At 47.7% G+C, this 14,418-nt stretch overlaps 2 protein-coding genes across 2 annotated transcripts; one reads left to right on the forward strand and one right to left on the reverse strand.

The window, feature by feature from the left end:
- Positions 1-3,266: 3,266 nt before the first annotated feature.
- LRP88_02040 (uncharacterized protein) lies at positions 3,267-5,594 on the reverse strand (the record flags this gene model as incomplete). The annotated part of the gene is made up of 2 exons (XM_083238711.1): positions 3,267-3,729; positions 4,702-5,594. The coding sequence occupies 2 exons, from the start codon at positions 5,592-5,594 to the stop codon at positions 3,267-3,269; spliced, it is 1,356 nt and encodes a 451-aa protein (XP_083105306.1).
- Positions 5,595-8,376: 2,782 nt separating this feature from the next.
- Positions 8,377-12,860, forward strand: LRP88_02041 (uncharacterized protein; the record flags this gene model as incomplete). The annotated part of the gene is made up of 4 exons (XM_083238712.1): positions 8,377-8,676; positions 8,841-9,649; positions 10,208-10,738; positions 10,820-12,860. 4 exons carry the CDS (start codon positions 8,377-8,379, stop codon positions 12,858-12,860), a joined length of 3,681 nt encoding a protein of 1,226 aa, XP_083105307.1.
- Positions 12,861-14,418: the final 1,558 nt, after the last annotated feature.

Consider the following 14,418-nt stretch of genomic DNA (forward strand, 5'->3'; position numbering starts at 1 on the left):
CCTGCATCGATTAGACCATCATGAGCACACAGATCGAGTGCCGGAAGAGGGGATTAATCAGATGAAAGTGGCAAAGAAGGAGAGGAAGCATCACAGCCTGAAAATTAGGGTGAATTTGGTTTTGATCGCATGCCCAATCACTACTCCGATGGCGAGGAAATCCTGCCGGAGATTGTGGTGGCCAACATCAAGGTCGGGGGCTAGAAATCACATCCACTTGCACATAAAAATGTGGGGGTAGATTTAAGAACGTTCAATTTAACAATGCAAATGTGAGGCAGTTAAAGCGAGCGTCACTCTCTCCTTAATGAAGAGAGGGCCCCCCCCCAGAGTAAATTATTTATTTTATGAGCCCAGGTCAACTATGTAAGCTACCGTATTATCATAAGGACTATCCTCGTGGTAAGTAAGTCCTTCAAAGAACACCCGATCCCCAACCCACCACCCATACTCTCTAAAATGTTCCGTTTCGCAGTTCGAGCCATCAACATCCTCATCATGAGTCCGGTCAAATCTAGTTTCTGCTTCCTTATAGAACATATATATTGTTTCCAAGACATCACAAATCCTCCTGCCTTTTACTTTTCTGCTCTCATTCCTAACACCATAGCGATCTTCGAAGATTAAACAGATATTATAGTTAATTAATATCTCCTGAAGATTAATATGTTTTTTATTATTATGTCGCGCCTTACTAGGTCGATTGCGAATGTTCCAATTGATGTCTCCTAGGAGAGATTTTGGAATTAGTAGTGCTAGGACTTCATCCAATTCCTAATACCCCGTGAGATAAAGTCTATTTCATAAATTTGTAGCTTGACTTACCTTGATTATTTTATGCCTATGAGATAGAGCAGAACTGATCTTAGCTTCTGTTTCGTAAGGTGCTTTCCCCTGTGGGTTTTTCTTCTCTTCTGATTTCTTAGTCATGTCTGGATAGAGGTTAAGCGTATAACAAGGTTTAGGCGGTATAGACTGCAGGTTTATATAGGAATATACCAGAAGATATAATATAAATATACTTATGTATAACGTACATGTATAGCGAGCCGGACAGCAAGCGAACCGGACAAAAAATCCCTTAACCTATATTATCTCTATTTGATCAATTGATTCTTAACCACCCAGCATGTCACAGTCTAATAAAGAGGCTAGAATCCTTCTTGCACTTCAAGCCCATCAAAATATACTAAAACTAAGTCTTAGAGGTGCCGCAAAGCTCTACTAAGTCAAGCATTCAACACTGTTTGACCGATATAATGGCATCCAAGCCCGAGTCAATACTATTCCTAATTCACGCCGACTATCTGATCTAGAGGAACAGATCCTTATTCACTTTATTCTCGACCTAGATTCGCGAGGATTTCCCCCCCGGCTTCGTGGTGTGAAGGAAATGGCTAATCAATTACTTGCCGACCGCGACGCGCCACCAGTTGGCGCGCGTTAGGCTTCAAACTTCGTCAGGCGATACCTAGACCTTAAGACGCGTTTTTTTTAGAAGTACGATTACTAGAGAGCTAAGTGCGAAGATCTAGCTATTATCTATAATTAGTTTACGCTTATGGCGAATATAATCGCGAAGTATAGTATCTAATTAGATAATTTCTATAATATTAATAAGATTGGCTTTATGATGGGTATAATTCAGAGCGGAATAGTTATCATAGGTATAGATAGGCGTAGAAAGCTAAAATTAGTATAGCCTAGAAACCGGGAATAAATTATGGTCATTCAGGCGATCAATGCGGATGGCTAAGCGATCGCGCCGTTTATTATCGGTGCCGGCTAATATTACCTCGCTAACTAGTACCGGGATAGTAACCTCCCGGGCGATTGGGCTATTATAATGACCTAAAATGGCTAGACCGATAATGAGACCGGTCTCGAGTGGCTTAAGCACTTTGACCGGTGCATAGCTAAGCGATTAAATAGTCGCTATTATCTTTTAATCCTTAATAGCTATGAAAGTTACTACTTAATTAAATTTGAGAGATATTATGAGGAGAAGAAGATTATTAGGCTTTATATACCACCTCATTTATCTTATATACTTTAGCCCCTTAATATTAGGTACTTTAATATGCTTAAGAACGCTTATAGCTAAGAAATAGAGCATCTAATTAGATGCTTTATAACTTATATTTTAAAGACTAAGTTCTTTCTAGCCTTCTATGCTATATTTTAAGCTATTATAATAAAAAAGAATATTAAGTTAGCCTTTAGAGGAGCTAGGCTTATTCCTCTTAACTTAGAAAGTATAGTCTTAAAGCTTAATATATAGCTATAGACTCTAACGCCGCCTAAGGAGGTAACTAAACCGTTGACCCCTTGGGTCTTAAAGACCCCAAAGACTATGCTTAAGGCTTAATCTTAGTTAGATTACCTCGAGAGATAAGTTATAAGGTATAAAAGTAGCTCCCTAGAGTTAATTTTAAAAGCTATATAGTCTTCTTCTAAGGGAATAAAGATAGTTATATATAAGGTTGCCTTACTTAAGGCTAGGGTTAAAGAACTTAAATAAGCAAATAAGATACTAAGCCAGCGCCAGAGGGCAAAAAGGACCTAACTATAGAAAAGAGGGGTAATAATAATAGAGGAAGGAAGGCAAGTAATTAATTAGATAGATATAGATGCGCAGGTAGTGGCAGAATCGTCGAGAAGTAGTAATTAAGGGAGGTCAGCGCGACCGGGGGTTCGGCATTGTGGTATCTATGGTAAGCCCGGTCATAATATAAGAATATATTAGGTAGTGATTAAGATATCTAGGGAAGAGTATAGCGAGTAATTTTAATTAATTAAATAATTTATTATATTTTTATAATAATTTCTATCTTAAAGGTTAAAAAAAGTATCCGGTTCGCTTACTATCCGGCTCGCTATATATATATATTAGAAAAAACTAAATATATCTTTTATTTATAGCTGCTGCTATAAAAAGCTAATAGGTTTTAGCATTTTATAGTAACGTACCCGTTGGTCAAGGCCCCACTAGCCAACTTTCGGGGCAGGCTTCGCGCCCCTTAGTTGGTCACAAAATTCGCGGATAGCCACAAAATTCGCAGATAGCAAAATGCCTCATTTTGGGTGGGAAAAACTGCCTTTTTTAATCAATCGATTCATAATAGCGTATATTCTAATTCTGATGACTAGAATGAGGTACAGAAAGTCAGATAAAATGCATACTTCGTAAGGAAGAGCGTGAATCGCGCCCCTGGGGTCTTCTGAGCCCGTCTCTTCGCCCAGTCCGGGCTGCTTCCTCGGTCACCTTAGCTGCCAATTTGGCGGTGACTTTGACCGGCATCGTTGTTCAAGTTGGCCCTCATGACTCTCACGGTCTCGGTCAAGGTCTTCCAACGCTGCCTAGGCTGTGAGGGCGGCGGCAGCTGTGGCGGCGGTTGCCTCGGGCAAGGCGTATCCGGGTCGATAACTTCAATGACTTCTGCCGGCGGTGATGACTTCATAAATGGGGGCAGCGAGTCGAACTGGGTGTCATCTTGGTCATCAGAATCTCCTCTGTCTACGAGGGTATCCTTATCTTCGTCGTCCTCGTCGTTAAAGGGACCGAGGCCGGTGAAAGTGACGGTGTCATCGCTCTTGGGGAAGTCCATCGCGAGGATCGGTCTCGGCGCCTTCGAGGCTCGTTGCCTAGCTCGTCGGAGCTCTTGTGATTCGGGAATATCGATCATGAAGCCATCGGGCTTTTGGTTGAGGAGCTCATTGAACTTGGAGCTACTAGTATCAATAGAAAGGTAGTTAGTTTCTCTTCCTGTATCCTTCAGCCAATCCTCGAATTTCCAAGCCTTCCTTGTTGTACCAAAGCGAGCAATTTTATTAGCTTTCTAAAGCTCGAAAAAGCGGTCTCTTTCCTGCTTAACGAGAGCTTTGACTGAGCGAAGTTGACGGCGTTGTTCCTTCTCCTCGGCGGCGGCGAGCTCGGCCTTATGTTGTTCCTTGATATCTTCAAAGTTGACGCTTGTAATGAATATACTACTAGGTTTAATGAATTTTCCGGGCTTTCTCTTACTTGTGACTTTCTTAATACGTGATTTGAAATTGCTGATGAAGGTATTACGCTGCTTATCTATTAAAATCGACTCTGAGAGCACTTTTCTCGCCGATTGAAGCTTCTCACGGCTCGGCGAGCTCATAATGTCGCCGTATTTCTCAAGCACGGCGGCGAGAGAATCTTCAGCCTGTTGGAATCGTGTTTCCTTGGGCAAGAGGTCGGCATAGGCGGGCTCGGCCGGCGTGCGTGATTTGAGCTGCTTTTTATGGATATATGTGATCGCAGGTCTGGAGGTGATAGGATAGATACCGCTTTTCTCGAAGCCTCTCATGATATGAGCAGCTGAGAAGCCCTCGAAATAAAATTCGTGAAAGGCAGTGGCAAAGGCAAGTCGTGTAAAGGCCAAGTTACCCTCTCTTATCGACTGACGAAGAGCTTTTTGGTGTGCATTTTTCAGGAATTGAAAAACGCCCATATCGAGAGGTTGAAGGATATGAGTAGAATGTGGAGGCAAGGTGCAAAATACGATATCGAATATAATACAATAGTTGACGAAATGGAAGGCTGTATGACCGGTGAAGCCGTCGATGATCAGAAGTCGATAAATTCTCTCGTTATCCGGCCGAGAATTAGGTGGCTGCTTGAATATGTTATGAGGCCTTTCAGGCTCTCGTAACCACTCATCACAGCCAAACCATTCCTCTAGGGATAACCCGGTCTTCTGTGCCTTGGCCGAAGCATTCCAAGACTCAACGTTGAAGTGGTGAAGCCACTCGAATGCGATATCTCGGTTACTGAAGCCGGTCTCTGACTTGGCAAAGCGCATGCCGGGCACACAGTCGATCTCTAACCATGATTCTGTAGGAAAAGCTTTGAAAATAAGCCAAGGAGGAATAGTATCACCAACGGCATTTCCTGCTCCTAAAAGTGACGTTGTTTCGCGGTTGTTAGGGTCAGAAACCTCTGGCCGCTGGGCACGAGTGGTCCTTACGATCAGGACCTGGATTCGCTCGCGGAGGCAGCCAATACGGATGCTGCATTCGTCCTCATTCCACATCTCTGAGGGACCGATATCTAGCTCTTCCACGGTGGATTTGAGGTTATCGAAGAAAGTCTCGGTGTTCTGGATGTCATTGTTCTCATATGACTTCCGTGCCTTATCCACGGCCTTGATATGTGACGTTTTGAGTTCCTGATGACGCCCACGGAACTGGGAATACCAATTCTTATTAAAGGGACTGTCAGGGAACCCTCTGCTAAGTCGGAATTCCCTCGCAGCCTCCTCAACTTGAGACCTTTCAGCTGGAAAGCCGGATCTCTCAAGCCAAACGACATATGCCACTAGGCCGGCCTCTTCCTCGGGCGTAATAAGCGGTGGGCGCCCTCTCTTGGCAGCAGGCTTTGGTCTCATCGCTTTTTCAACCGCTGCTTTAGTGACCCCGAGCTTCTCAGCTGTATCACGATAGGAACCGGGTTGCCGTGTGCCGTTGTTGGTGGTGTTGCGGGTGGCACGCGTGAAGCGCCTCTCGTTATTCTTGGCTGCGTTGACGGCATTTTGGATCCGTAGATTAGCCGAGACTCGAGCCATAATGACCTCACACGTTTGAGTACTTGGATTGAACTGAAATGGCCGTATTTTGGTGGGTTTTGGGGGTGTTTGAGTTTACGTATGGTATTTTGAGGTGTCTGCGAATTTTATGGCTGTCCGCGAATTTTGTGACCAACTAAGGGGCGCGAAGCCTGCCCCGAAAGTTGGCTGGTGGGGCCTTGACCAACGGGTACATATATAGCAAGTGGATCAGACAAGCAAGTGGATCAAAAATCTTAACCTCTTAAACTAGAAACCGCAATAAAAACGCAATAAATTAATTAATTAATTAAAACTACTTACTATACTCTTCCCTAGACGTCTCAATCACTACCTGACAGGTCCTTGCATTATGGCCGGGCTTACCGCAGACACTACAACGCCGAACACCCGGTCGCGCCGACCTTCCTTAACTATTACTTCTCGACGATTCAGCCACTACCTGCGCATTAATATCCATCTGATTAATTACTTGCCTTCCTTCCTCTACTATTATTACCTCTCTTTTCTATAGTTAGGTCCTTTTTGCCCTCTGGCACCGGCTTAGTATCTTATTTGCCTATTTAAGTTCTTTAACCCTAGCCTTAAGTAAGATAACCTTATATATAACTATCTTTATTCCCTTAGAAGAAGACTATATAGCTTCTAGAATTAACTCTAGGGAGCTACTTTTATGCCTTATAACTCGTCTCTCGAGGTATTCTAACTGAGATTAAGCCTTAAGCATGGTCTTTAGGGTTTTTAAAACCTAAGGGGTCAATGGTTTAGCCACCTCCTTAGCCGGTATTAGAGTCCGTAGCTACATATTAAGCTTCGAGACTATACTTTCTAGGTCAAGAGGAATAAGCCCGGCCCCTCTAAAGGCTAACTTAATATTCTTTTCCGTTATAGTGGCCTAAAATACGGCGTAGAAGGCTAGAAAGAACTTAGTCTTTGAAACGTGAGTTATAGAGCATCTAATTAGATGCTCTATTTCTTAGCCGTAAGTATTCTTAAGCACGCTAAAGCACCTAACGTCAAGGGGCTAAAGTATATAAGATGAATGAGGTGGCATATAAAGCCTGATGATCTTATTCTCCTTATAATATCTCTTGAATTCAATTAAGTGGTGACTTTCGTGGCCATTAAGGATTAGAAGACAATTGTTATAGTCCTCTTAGGGGAGTAAGAGGCCTAAGTATTACTGAAAGCGGTGAGATAAGAGCTGTTTCTAGCAGCTAGAAGGTTAAAACAAACATAAGTCGCAATGCAAAGAAGGCACATAAGAGGTAATCTAAAACTAAGTTGATTCTATCTAAAAGCTGCTGGATCTGGCCATTATAGAGCTAGATTCGTCACGTGGGGGACCTATGTGACTGGGGCATGTAACAACAATAGCGACTATTTGATCGCTTGGCTATGCACCGGTCAAAGTGCTTAAGCCACTCGAGACCGGTCTCATTATCGGTCTAGCCATTTTGGGTCATTGCAATAGCCTAATCGCCCGGGAGGTTGCTATCCCGGTACTAGTTGGCGAGGTGATATTGGCCCGCACTGATAATAAACGGCGAGATCGCTTAGCCATCCGCATTAATCGCCTAAATAACCATAATCCATTCCCAGTTTCTAGGCTGCACTGATTTTGGCTTTCCACGCCTATCTGTGCCTGTGACGACTATTCCGCTCTGAATTATGCCTATCATAAAGCTAGTCTTATTAACATTATAGAAATCATCTAATTAGATGCTATACTTCGCGATTATATTTGCTATAAGTATAAACTAGTTACGGATAATAGCTAGATCTTCGCACTTGGCTCTCTGGTAGTTATATTTCTAAAAAAAACGCGTCTTAAGCTCTGAGTATCGCTTAATAAAGTTTAAAGCCTAACGCGTGCTAATTAGTGGCGCGTTGCGGTCGGTAAGTAATTGATTAGTTATTTCTTTTATACTACGAAGCCGGGGGGGGAATCCTCGCGAATCTAGGTCTAGAATAAAATAAATAAGGATCTGTTCCTCTAGATTAGATAGCCGACGTGATTTCTAGATAGTATCGCGTCGAGATTGGATACCATTGTGCCGGCGCCATAGTGTACCATAACTAACCTTATAGGTCTTTGCGGCGCGTTTAAGACCTAACTTAGGGTTATTTTAATAGGCATAAAGTGCAAGAAGAACTCTAGCCTCATGATTTAGCTGTGACATTATGGGTAGTAGAGAATCCATTGATCAAATGGTGAGGATGTAGGATGAGGGATTTTTGATCCACTTGCTTGTCTGATCCACTTGCTATACATGTACGTTATTGGGTTTTACAGTAAATGAGCGCGTATCTGTGAGGCTTCCTTATTGTGGGGCCATTCTATTTTTGTCAATTACTAGGGGCTGAAACCAGAACCGCCGACCCACATTTCGTGTTGGCTCACCCCGAGCTCACCACCGGCTCAGGTAAAAGCAGCGACTACTCAGGATCGTGGGCGAGAAAGGAAACGGTGCAAGTCGATATTCGCATTGTGTATTGGCCTATTTTGGAGAGGTAGGTGCAAGTGCTCAATACTGTACTAATCAGTTCCATATATATCTTCCTCAACTATAGTATCAGTTGGTCCTTGGTCACGTTCCCAAAACGCCTTTGTGTCCCACACCGGTGTGCCATTCTGATCCAGCAACGGGAAAAAACTTTTCACAACAGCGAGAACGAATTTTTGAAACAACAGCCCCAAAACAGAACTCATACGCCTCTCTAACGGGTCAATTGAATAGCCTGAAGTCTAGCGCATCGCCCAGTGCGTTTTTAGACCATCATGGCGACCTCGTGGCCCCAAGAGGTGGCCTGGCCCGCCGAATTCCGCGAGCATGCCACGCAACTTGGCAAATACCTTAGGGAAGCCCTCCTGTGCATCGAACGCGCGAGAGACCAGCCCGTTCCCCAAGGCCTGGTCAAAGTCATGGCCATGGGCGCATTATCCCTCGTCAACAAGATCCATAATATCCCAGACCTCGACACCGTACGCGACGCGCTCCAAATGGCGAGAACCGAATCGAAGATCGCGGCGGAAAGCACGACGCAGGCTCTCAACGACATCAAGACGGAACTCAAACAGGTAGCGAACACGAGCCAACAGGCATTGGAAGGAATACGCGAGAGCCATGAAGCACAGAACGAGACGAAAGCGGCAGCCAGAGAATCAACCGATATTGGCAGAACAGTCATCACGATGCAGCCGGGAATGGGCTAGCCACTAGCATACATAACCCATTGAACCAGCTCAAGGCGCCGCCCGCGCAAGTGCTCCGTGAGATCATCGTAAACATTCGGAACCCACTCACCATAGCTGGCCTACGGGCGATGAACCCCCGTAGCCTGAAAGCACACGTAGACCGTGCTATAGAACAAAGTGGAAACGAGCACATAGAGAACATCAAGACGGTGTCAACTAACCAACTCAAAAGCGGTGACCTTAGCATCAAGACGGCTACGACCTCTGACATGGAGGTGCTTCGACAGTTCGCTGAGGACTGGGAGCGCAGGCTTGGCAATGGAGCCGCAGTGCGCATTCCAACATACGGAGTTCTTGTATATGGCATCTGTACCAACTCGATGGATGTGAGCCAATTTGAGGACATCAGAGACATCATCCTCCAGGAGAACAGACCGTTCATCCCGAGCGCCGGGATAAGATACATTGGCTGGCTCACGAGGAAGTCTGCGGCAAAGAATGCTTCCTCGATCATCATTGAATTCACAAGACCCCAAGACGCCAACAAAATTATCGACGAGGGACTGATCTGGCAAGGTGAAGTCTTTCAGTGCGAGCTGTACGACAGGTCGTGCCGACTGAGGCAATGCTTCGGCTGTCAAGGATATGGCCACATAGGAACCCAGTGCAAGGCAACGACGAGATGCGGCTACTGCGCTCAGGAACATGCGTCCCGCGATTGCCCTGCCAAGTCTGACAAGAGCGTACCCAGAAAGTGCGCCAACTGCAGAGGTCAACACGAGGCCTGGAGTAACCAGTGTGCAGTCAGGAAGGAGGAAATGGCCAAGGTCAAGGCCGCCTACGCCGCACGTCCTAGGTACCACCTGGAGCCGCAAGGCGCATGGCAGCTAGCCAGGCGAACCCACGCGTGAGAGTCCAGGAGGAACCAACACAGCCGCCCCGAACGAGGTCGAAAACGTAATCACAGTCAATACGGGCAGTCAGCGGCCCCAAAGAACCATAACGCCATCTAGAAGGGCACTGGAAGCCCTCGATGCGAACTCGACACGACTACGCAGCACCTACTAAGCGGACAACATGGACGTCGACAACCGCGAATGAGACACATGGAATCACTCTCAATACTACAGTACAACGTCAGAAAATCGAGAGACATCGTCATGGCTACCCTCCTACGGGATCCAAGGGTAATGAAATTCGACATCCTAGCCATTCAAGAACCATGGGCCAATCCCTTTATGCATACCACACACCACCCGGCAAAAGACCAGTTCCATCTATGCTACCCCCAAAACGAAGGCAGCGACCCAGTAAGGGTATGTCTATACATCAACAAACGTCTCGACCATACAAAATGGCAATTCGAATCGCACAGTCGGGATCTATGCACAGTCACGATAACATTCAGACATAGGGACGAGATGAGAGAGATCAAGCTACACAACATCTACAACCCCAACCAAATGGCGGAAAATAGGCGGAGCGTACTACCCCAACTGCGAAGGGTGCTCGACTCAGCTCAGCAAGCAGATCAGATACTAATCAGAGACTTCAACCTACACCACGAGATGTGGGGAGGCTCCCATATTCCTCGAACAGAGGCAGAGGCGGAAGATCTCGTCGAGATCATGGAAGACTATAACCTCACAAACGCTCTGGCACCAGGCACCATCACGTACGAAGAGAACAACAGGCGGACAACGATTGATCTCTGTCTGGTCACTCTCGGCCTAGTCGACCGGGTCATCAGGTGTGAAGTAGACCGTGATCTTGATCACGACTCGGACCACTTGCCGGTTGTAACCTTCCTCGATGTGTCAGTCAAACAGCTCAGCAGAGAGCCTAGCAGAAGTTGGAAGTCGATAGATGAAAAGAAATTCAGGTCTGAGGTCCTGAGCAAGCTGCCGCCGCAGCGGAGACCGAGAACCCGAAATGCACTTGATCGGTACGTGGGGGAAATAGCCGCAGCGCTAAAGAGTGCAATAGAGACAGCGGTACCACGAAGGATATGGTCACCCCAATCCAGACACGGCTGGGATGAGGAGTGTACGCAAGTGCTGGCTGAGGCCAAGCGCCTTAGGCGACTCCACAATCTCTACCACACGGAAGAAACATGGGAGGCATACCGAGCAGCCAGAAACCACAAGGGCAGGGTAATCAAGAAAGCACTGAGAAGGGCGCACCGAGAAAAGGTGGAGAGAGCTTCAGAGTCACCAGAGGCTCTCTGGAAAATGGCGAAATGGGCTAGAAACAGGACCATTCAGGCACCAGAGATAACGCCTATACTGGAGCACCCAGACACCTCACACATGGTCTCAGATCCAGCGGAAAAGGCAGAAATCTTCAAGAGAGCATTCTTCCCCTCCCCGCCGGAGGCAGAGATTGGCGACATCGAAAACGCGACCTACCCAGACCGAATAACGATGCCACCCATTACAGAACAAGAAGTGGAGAGAGCCATACAAGAAGCCTCGCCGCTCAAGGCCCCTGGTCCTGATGGCATCCCGAACAGAGCACTACAGCTAGCAGCGACATGGATCAAGCCCCACCTGTCGGTAATCTTCAATCAGAGCCTCAATCTCGGCTACTGTCCACAGCACTTCACGGAGTCGATAACAGTTGTACTGAGGAAGCAAGGTAAAGACAACTACATCACCCCGGGGTCTTACCGGCCGATCGGGCTGCTAAACACCATGGGCAAGATCATGGACGCTATAATAGCACACCGCCTGAGCTACGTGGCAGAGACATACAACCTGCTGCCTTCGACCCATGTGGGAGGCAGAAGGTTGAGATCCACCGAGCACGCCGTGCATCACATCGTCGACAAGATTTATGAAGCGTGGAATAGAGGCCGAGGGCAGGTGGCTAGCTTACTCCTGCTCGACGTCTCAGGCGCATTCGACAACGTATCACACCAGAGGCTCCTGCACAACCTGCGGAAGAGGAAGATTGACGAGAAGATAGTCAGGTGGATATCGAGCCTCCTAGAGGACCGGCACACCAGGATCTCCGTCGACGGGTTCAAAACCGAGTTGTACAAAGTACGCACGGGAACCGTGCAAGGCTCGCCACTTTCACCAATCCTCTATATCTTCTACAACGCAGACCTGATCGAACAGTGCAACATAGCAGACGACACCTCGGCAACCGGGTTCATCGACGACGTGGCGATCCTAACATGGGGAGATACGACCGCGGAAACATGCACCAAGCTTCGAGGGGCTCTTCAGATAGCCGAGCAGTGGGCGAAAACCCATGCATCGGTTTTTTCACCCAGCAAGTTTCAGCTCACACATTTCACCAGGGCCCGCACCAGAATAGACACCCAGCAACCACTGCAAACAGCCTGGGGTGAGATCCCAGCAAAGCCGACGTGTAAATACCTATGTCTCATCATGGACTCGGCGCTGCAATGGAAGCCGCACGTAGACGAAGTACGGCGGAAGGCGACCAAGACAATCTCAGCCCTCAGCAGTCTAGGCAGCTCAACCTGGGGCCTTACCATGCAGGACATGCGAAAGATCTACCGAGGGGTGGTGATACCACAGATCATGTATGCATGCTCGGCCTGGTCAAACTCAAACTGGAGAACGCGGACTAAGCCATACCCAAACAAGACACTGGCACAGCTACAGAGTCTGCAGGCGCGGGCAGCCAGAACAATATCTGGCGCCTACAAGGCCACATCAGCCCCCGCTCTAGACATCGAAACACACCTCCTCCCCATCGAACATCAAATCTGGAAGCATAATGCTGACTGCCTGGGAAGAATCAGCAATAAGAATCAAGAGCCCCAGCACAACTCCGGTCAAACGAGGGATAAAAGGACAAACATAAGCCCGCGCAGAGCAATACAAAAGGCCATACAGGACGAAGGAGGATTTGATTTGGAGAAAATAGAGGCTATCACCCCGCACGTCATCCCACCATGGTGGACGGGCCCAGAAACGTTCATCGAAGAGAGCGTCGAGAAGGCGCAAGCGAGACACCAATACAGCACCAGAAACGAGCCTGATGCCTTACACATATACACGGATGGAAGTGGTATCAACGGCCACATTTGAGCTGCTGCCGTGTGCACCACCATCAACCAAACCAAGAACGCCTACATGGGCGATGATTCCGTATCAACGGTGTACGCCGGCGAACTACAGGGAATTTCCTTGGCCCTACAGCTCGCCCAGGAGGATAGAGACAGAGGCAACACCAGAAAGAAAGTCTTGATTTACACAGACAACCAAGCAGCTATCAGGTCGGCGGCGAGGCCCAGAGGCAAATCCGGGTCATACCTTCTCCAAGACATTACACAGCGAATACAGGAACTGCGAACACAAGGTTTGACCGTCGAGATCAGATGGATCCCGGCCCACAAGGGGATATACGGCAACGAAGCGGCTGACCGAGCGGCCAAAGAAGCCACAGGATGGCGACAAAGAGGTCCGCCGGGACCAAGGACACAGCAACCCCCCGTACTGCATTCCTTGAAATCGACGTTGAAATTGTGGTCGCGCAGAGTTGTCAAACAAAGATGGCAAACACAGTGGCAACAGGAAACCAGGGGCCGGGCAACCTTCAGGCACACGCCAGAGCCAACACCGAAAGTACTGCAGTCACACAAGCACTTCAGCAAGAGGCAGAGCGCCATCTACGTCCAACTTCGAACGGAAAAGATTGGGATGAACGACTTCCTCTTCAAAAGAAGAGTGCCCGGTGTCACCGACCCGGGATGTAACTGTGGCGAAGGACGGCAAACAGTAGCCCACATCCTGCTTCAATGCAGGAAGCACACCACACTTCGAAACCAGGAGCTAGGCCAATTTCCAGGACGTCAAAACCTCCGACAACTACTGAGCGAGCGCAAAGTAGCAGCAAAGGTCGTCAAGTTCATGGAACAAACTAAGGTCCTAGGGCAATTCAGGGCCAGCCCGTAACCAGACGAAGCTGAGCACTGGGGGAGACTGAAGGTAGAAGGACCCATGCACGGGGCATATGACTCGCCCCACAAGATTCTAAAAGGATATGTACATTAGTATTCATAACCGCGATCTACAGAGGTTGGCAGCCGGTTGTAGATAGAGGTTTGAGGAGAAAAAGTGGGAAGTCTGGAGGCGGCTGGCCAAACGTCATATGGTGTTTGGCGAAGTGGGGTGCAACGGATAAACATTCGGAGCGCTTCGGCTGTCGGCCAAACCCCGCTTACCGGGCATGGCTGCTGGGAAATGGCGGCTAAAACCGAGTAGGAATAGAACCTGAACCTGAACCTGATCCAGCAACGGTGTTGACCCATCCGTATCTGTCCAGAAAAACGCACGCTAGGTTTGGTCGACCTTGCGGGTATCACCCCAGGGGCTAATATGAGATTTCCCACCCTCAAGTTGCTGACTGAGGTTGGCGATAACCTCACCAGATTTTCCGCGAGCCGAGCGCGTAGCGTGCAGGGGAGCGGATTGACTATCGTAGATGGCTTCAGGGAGTAACCTGAGCCCCCAGCAGGGAGAGCAGAGACTGCGAAATTCAACCGACGAACGGAGTGAGGAGGTGCGGAAGGAGTGCGAAGGGACTGAGCACGAGCTGAGGCTACGAACACTGCAAGGTGGAAGCAGTCCACACGCACGGAGTGCT

The sequence above is a fragment of the Fusarium phalaenopsidis genome (assembly GCF_050370095.1).
Source record: "Fusarium phalaenopsidis strain FUZ10S chromosome Unknown contig_32284, whole genome shotgun sequence".
In the NCBI taxonomy this organism is placed as follows: Eukaryota; Fungi; Ascomycota; class Sordariomycetes; order Hypocreales; family Nectriaceae; genus Fusarium; species Fusarium phalaenopsidis.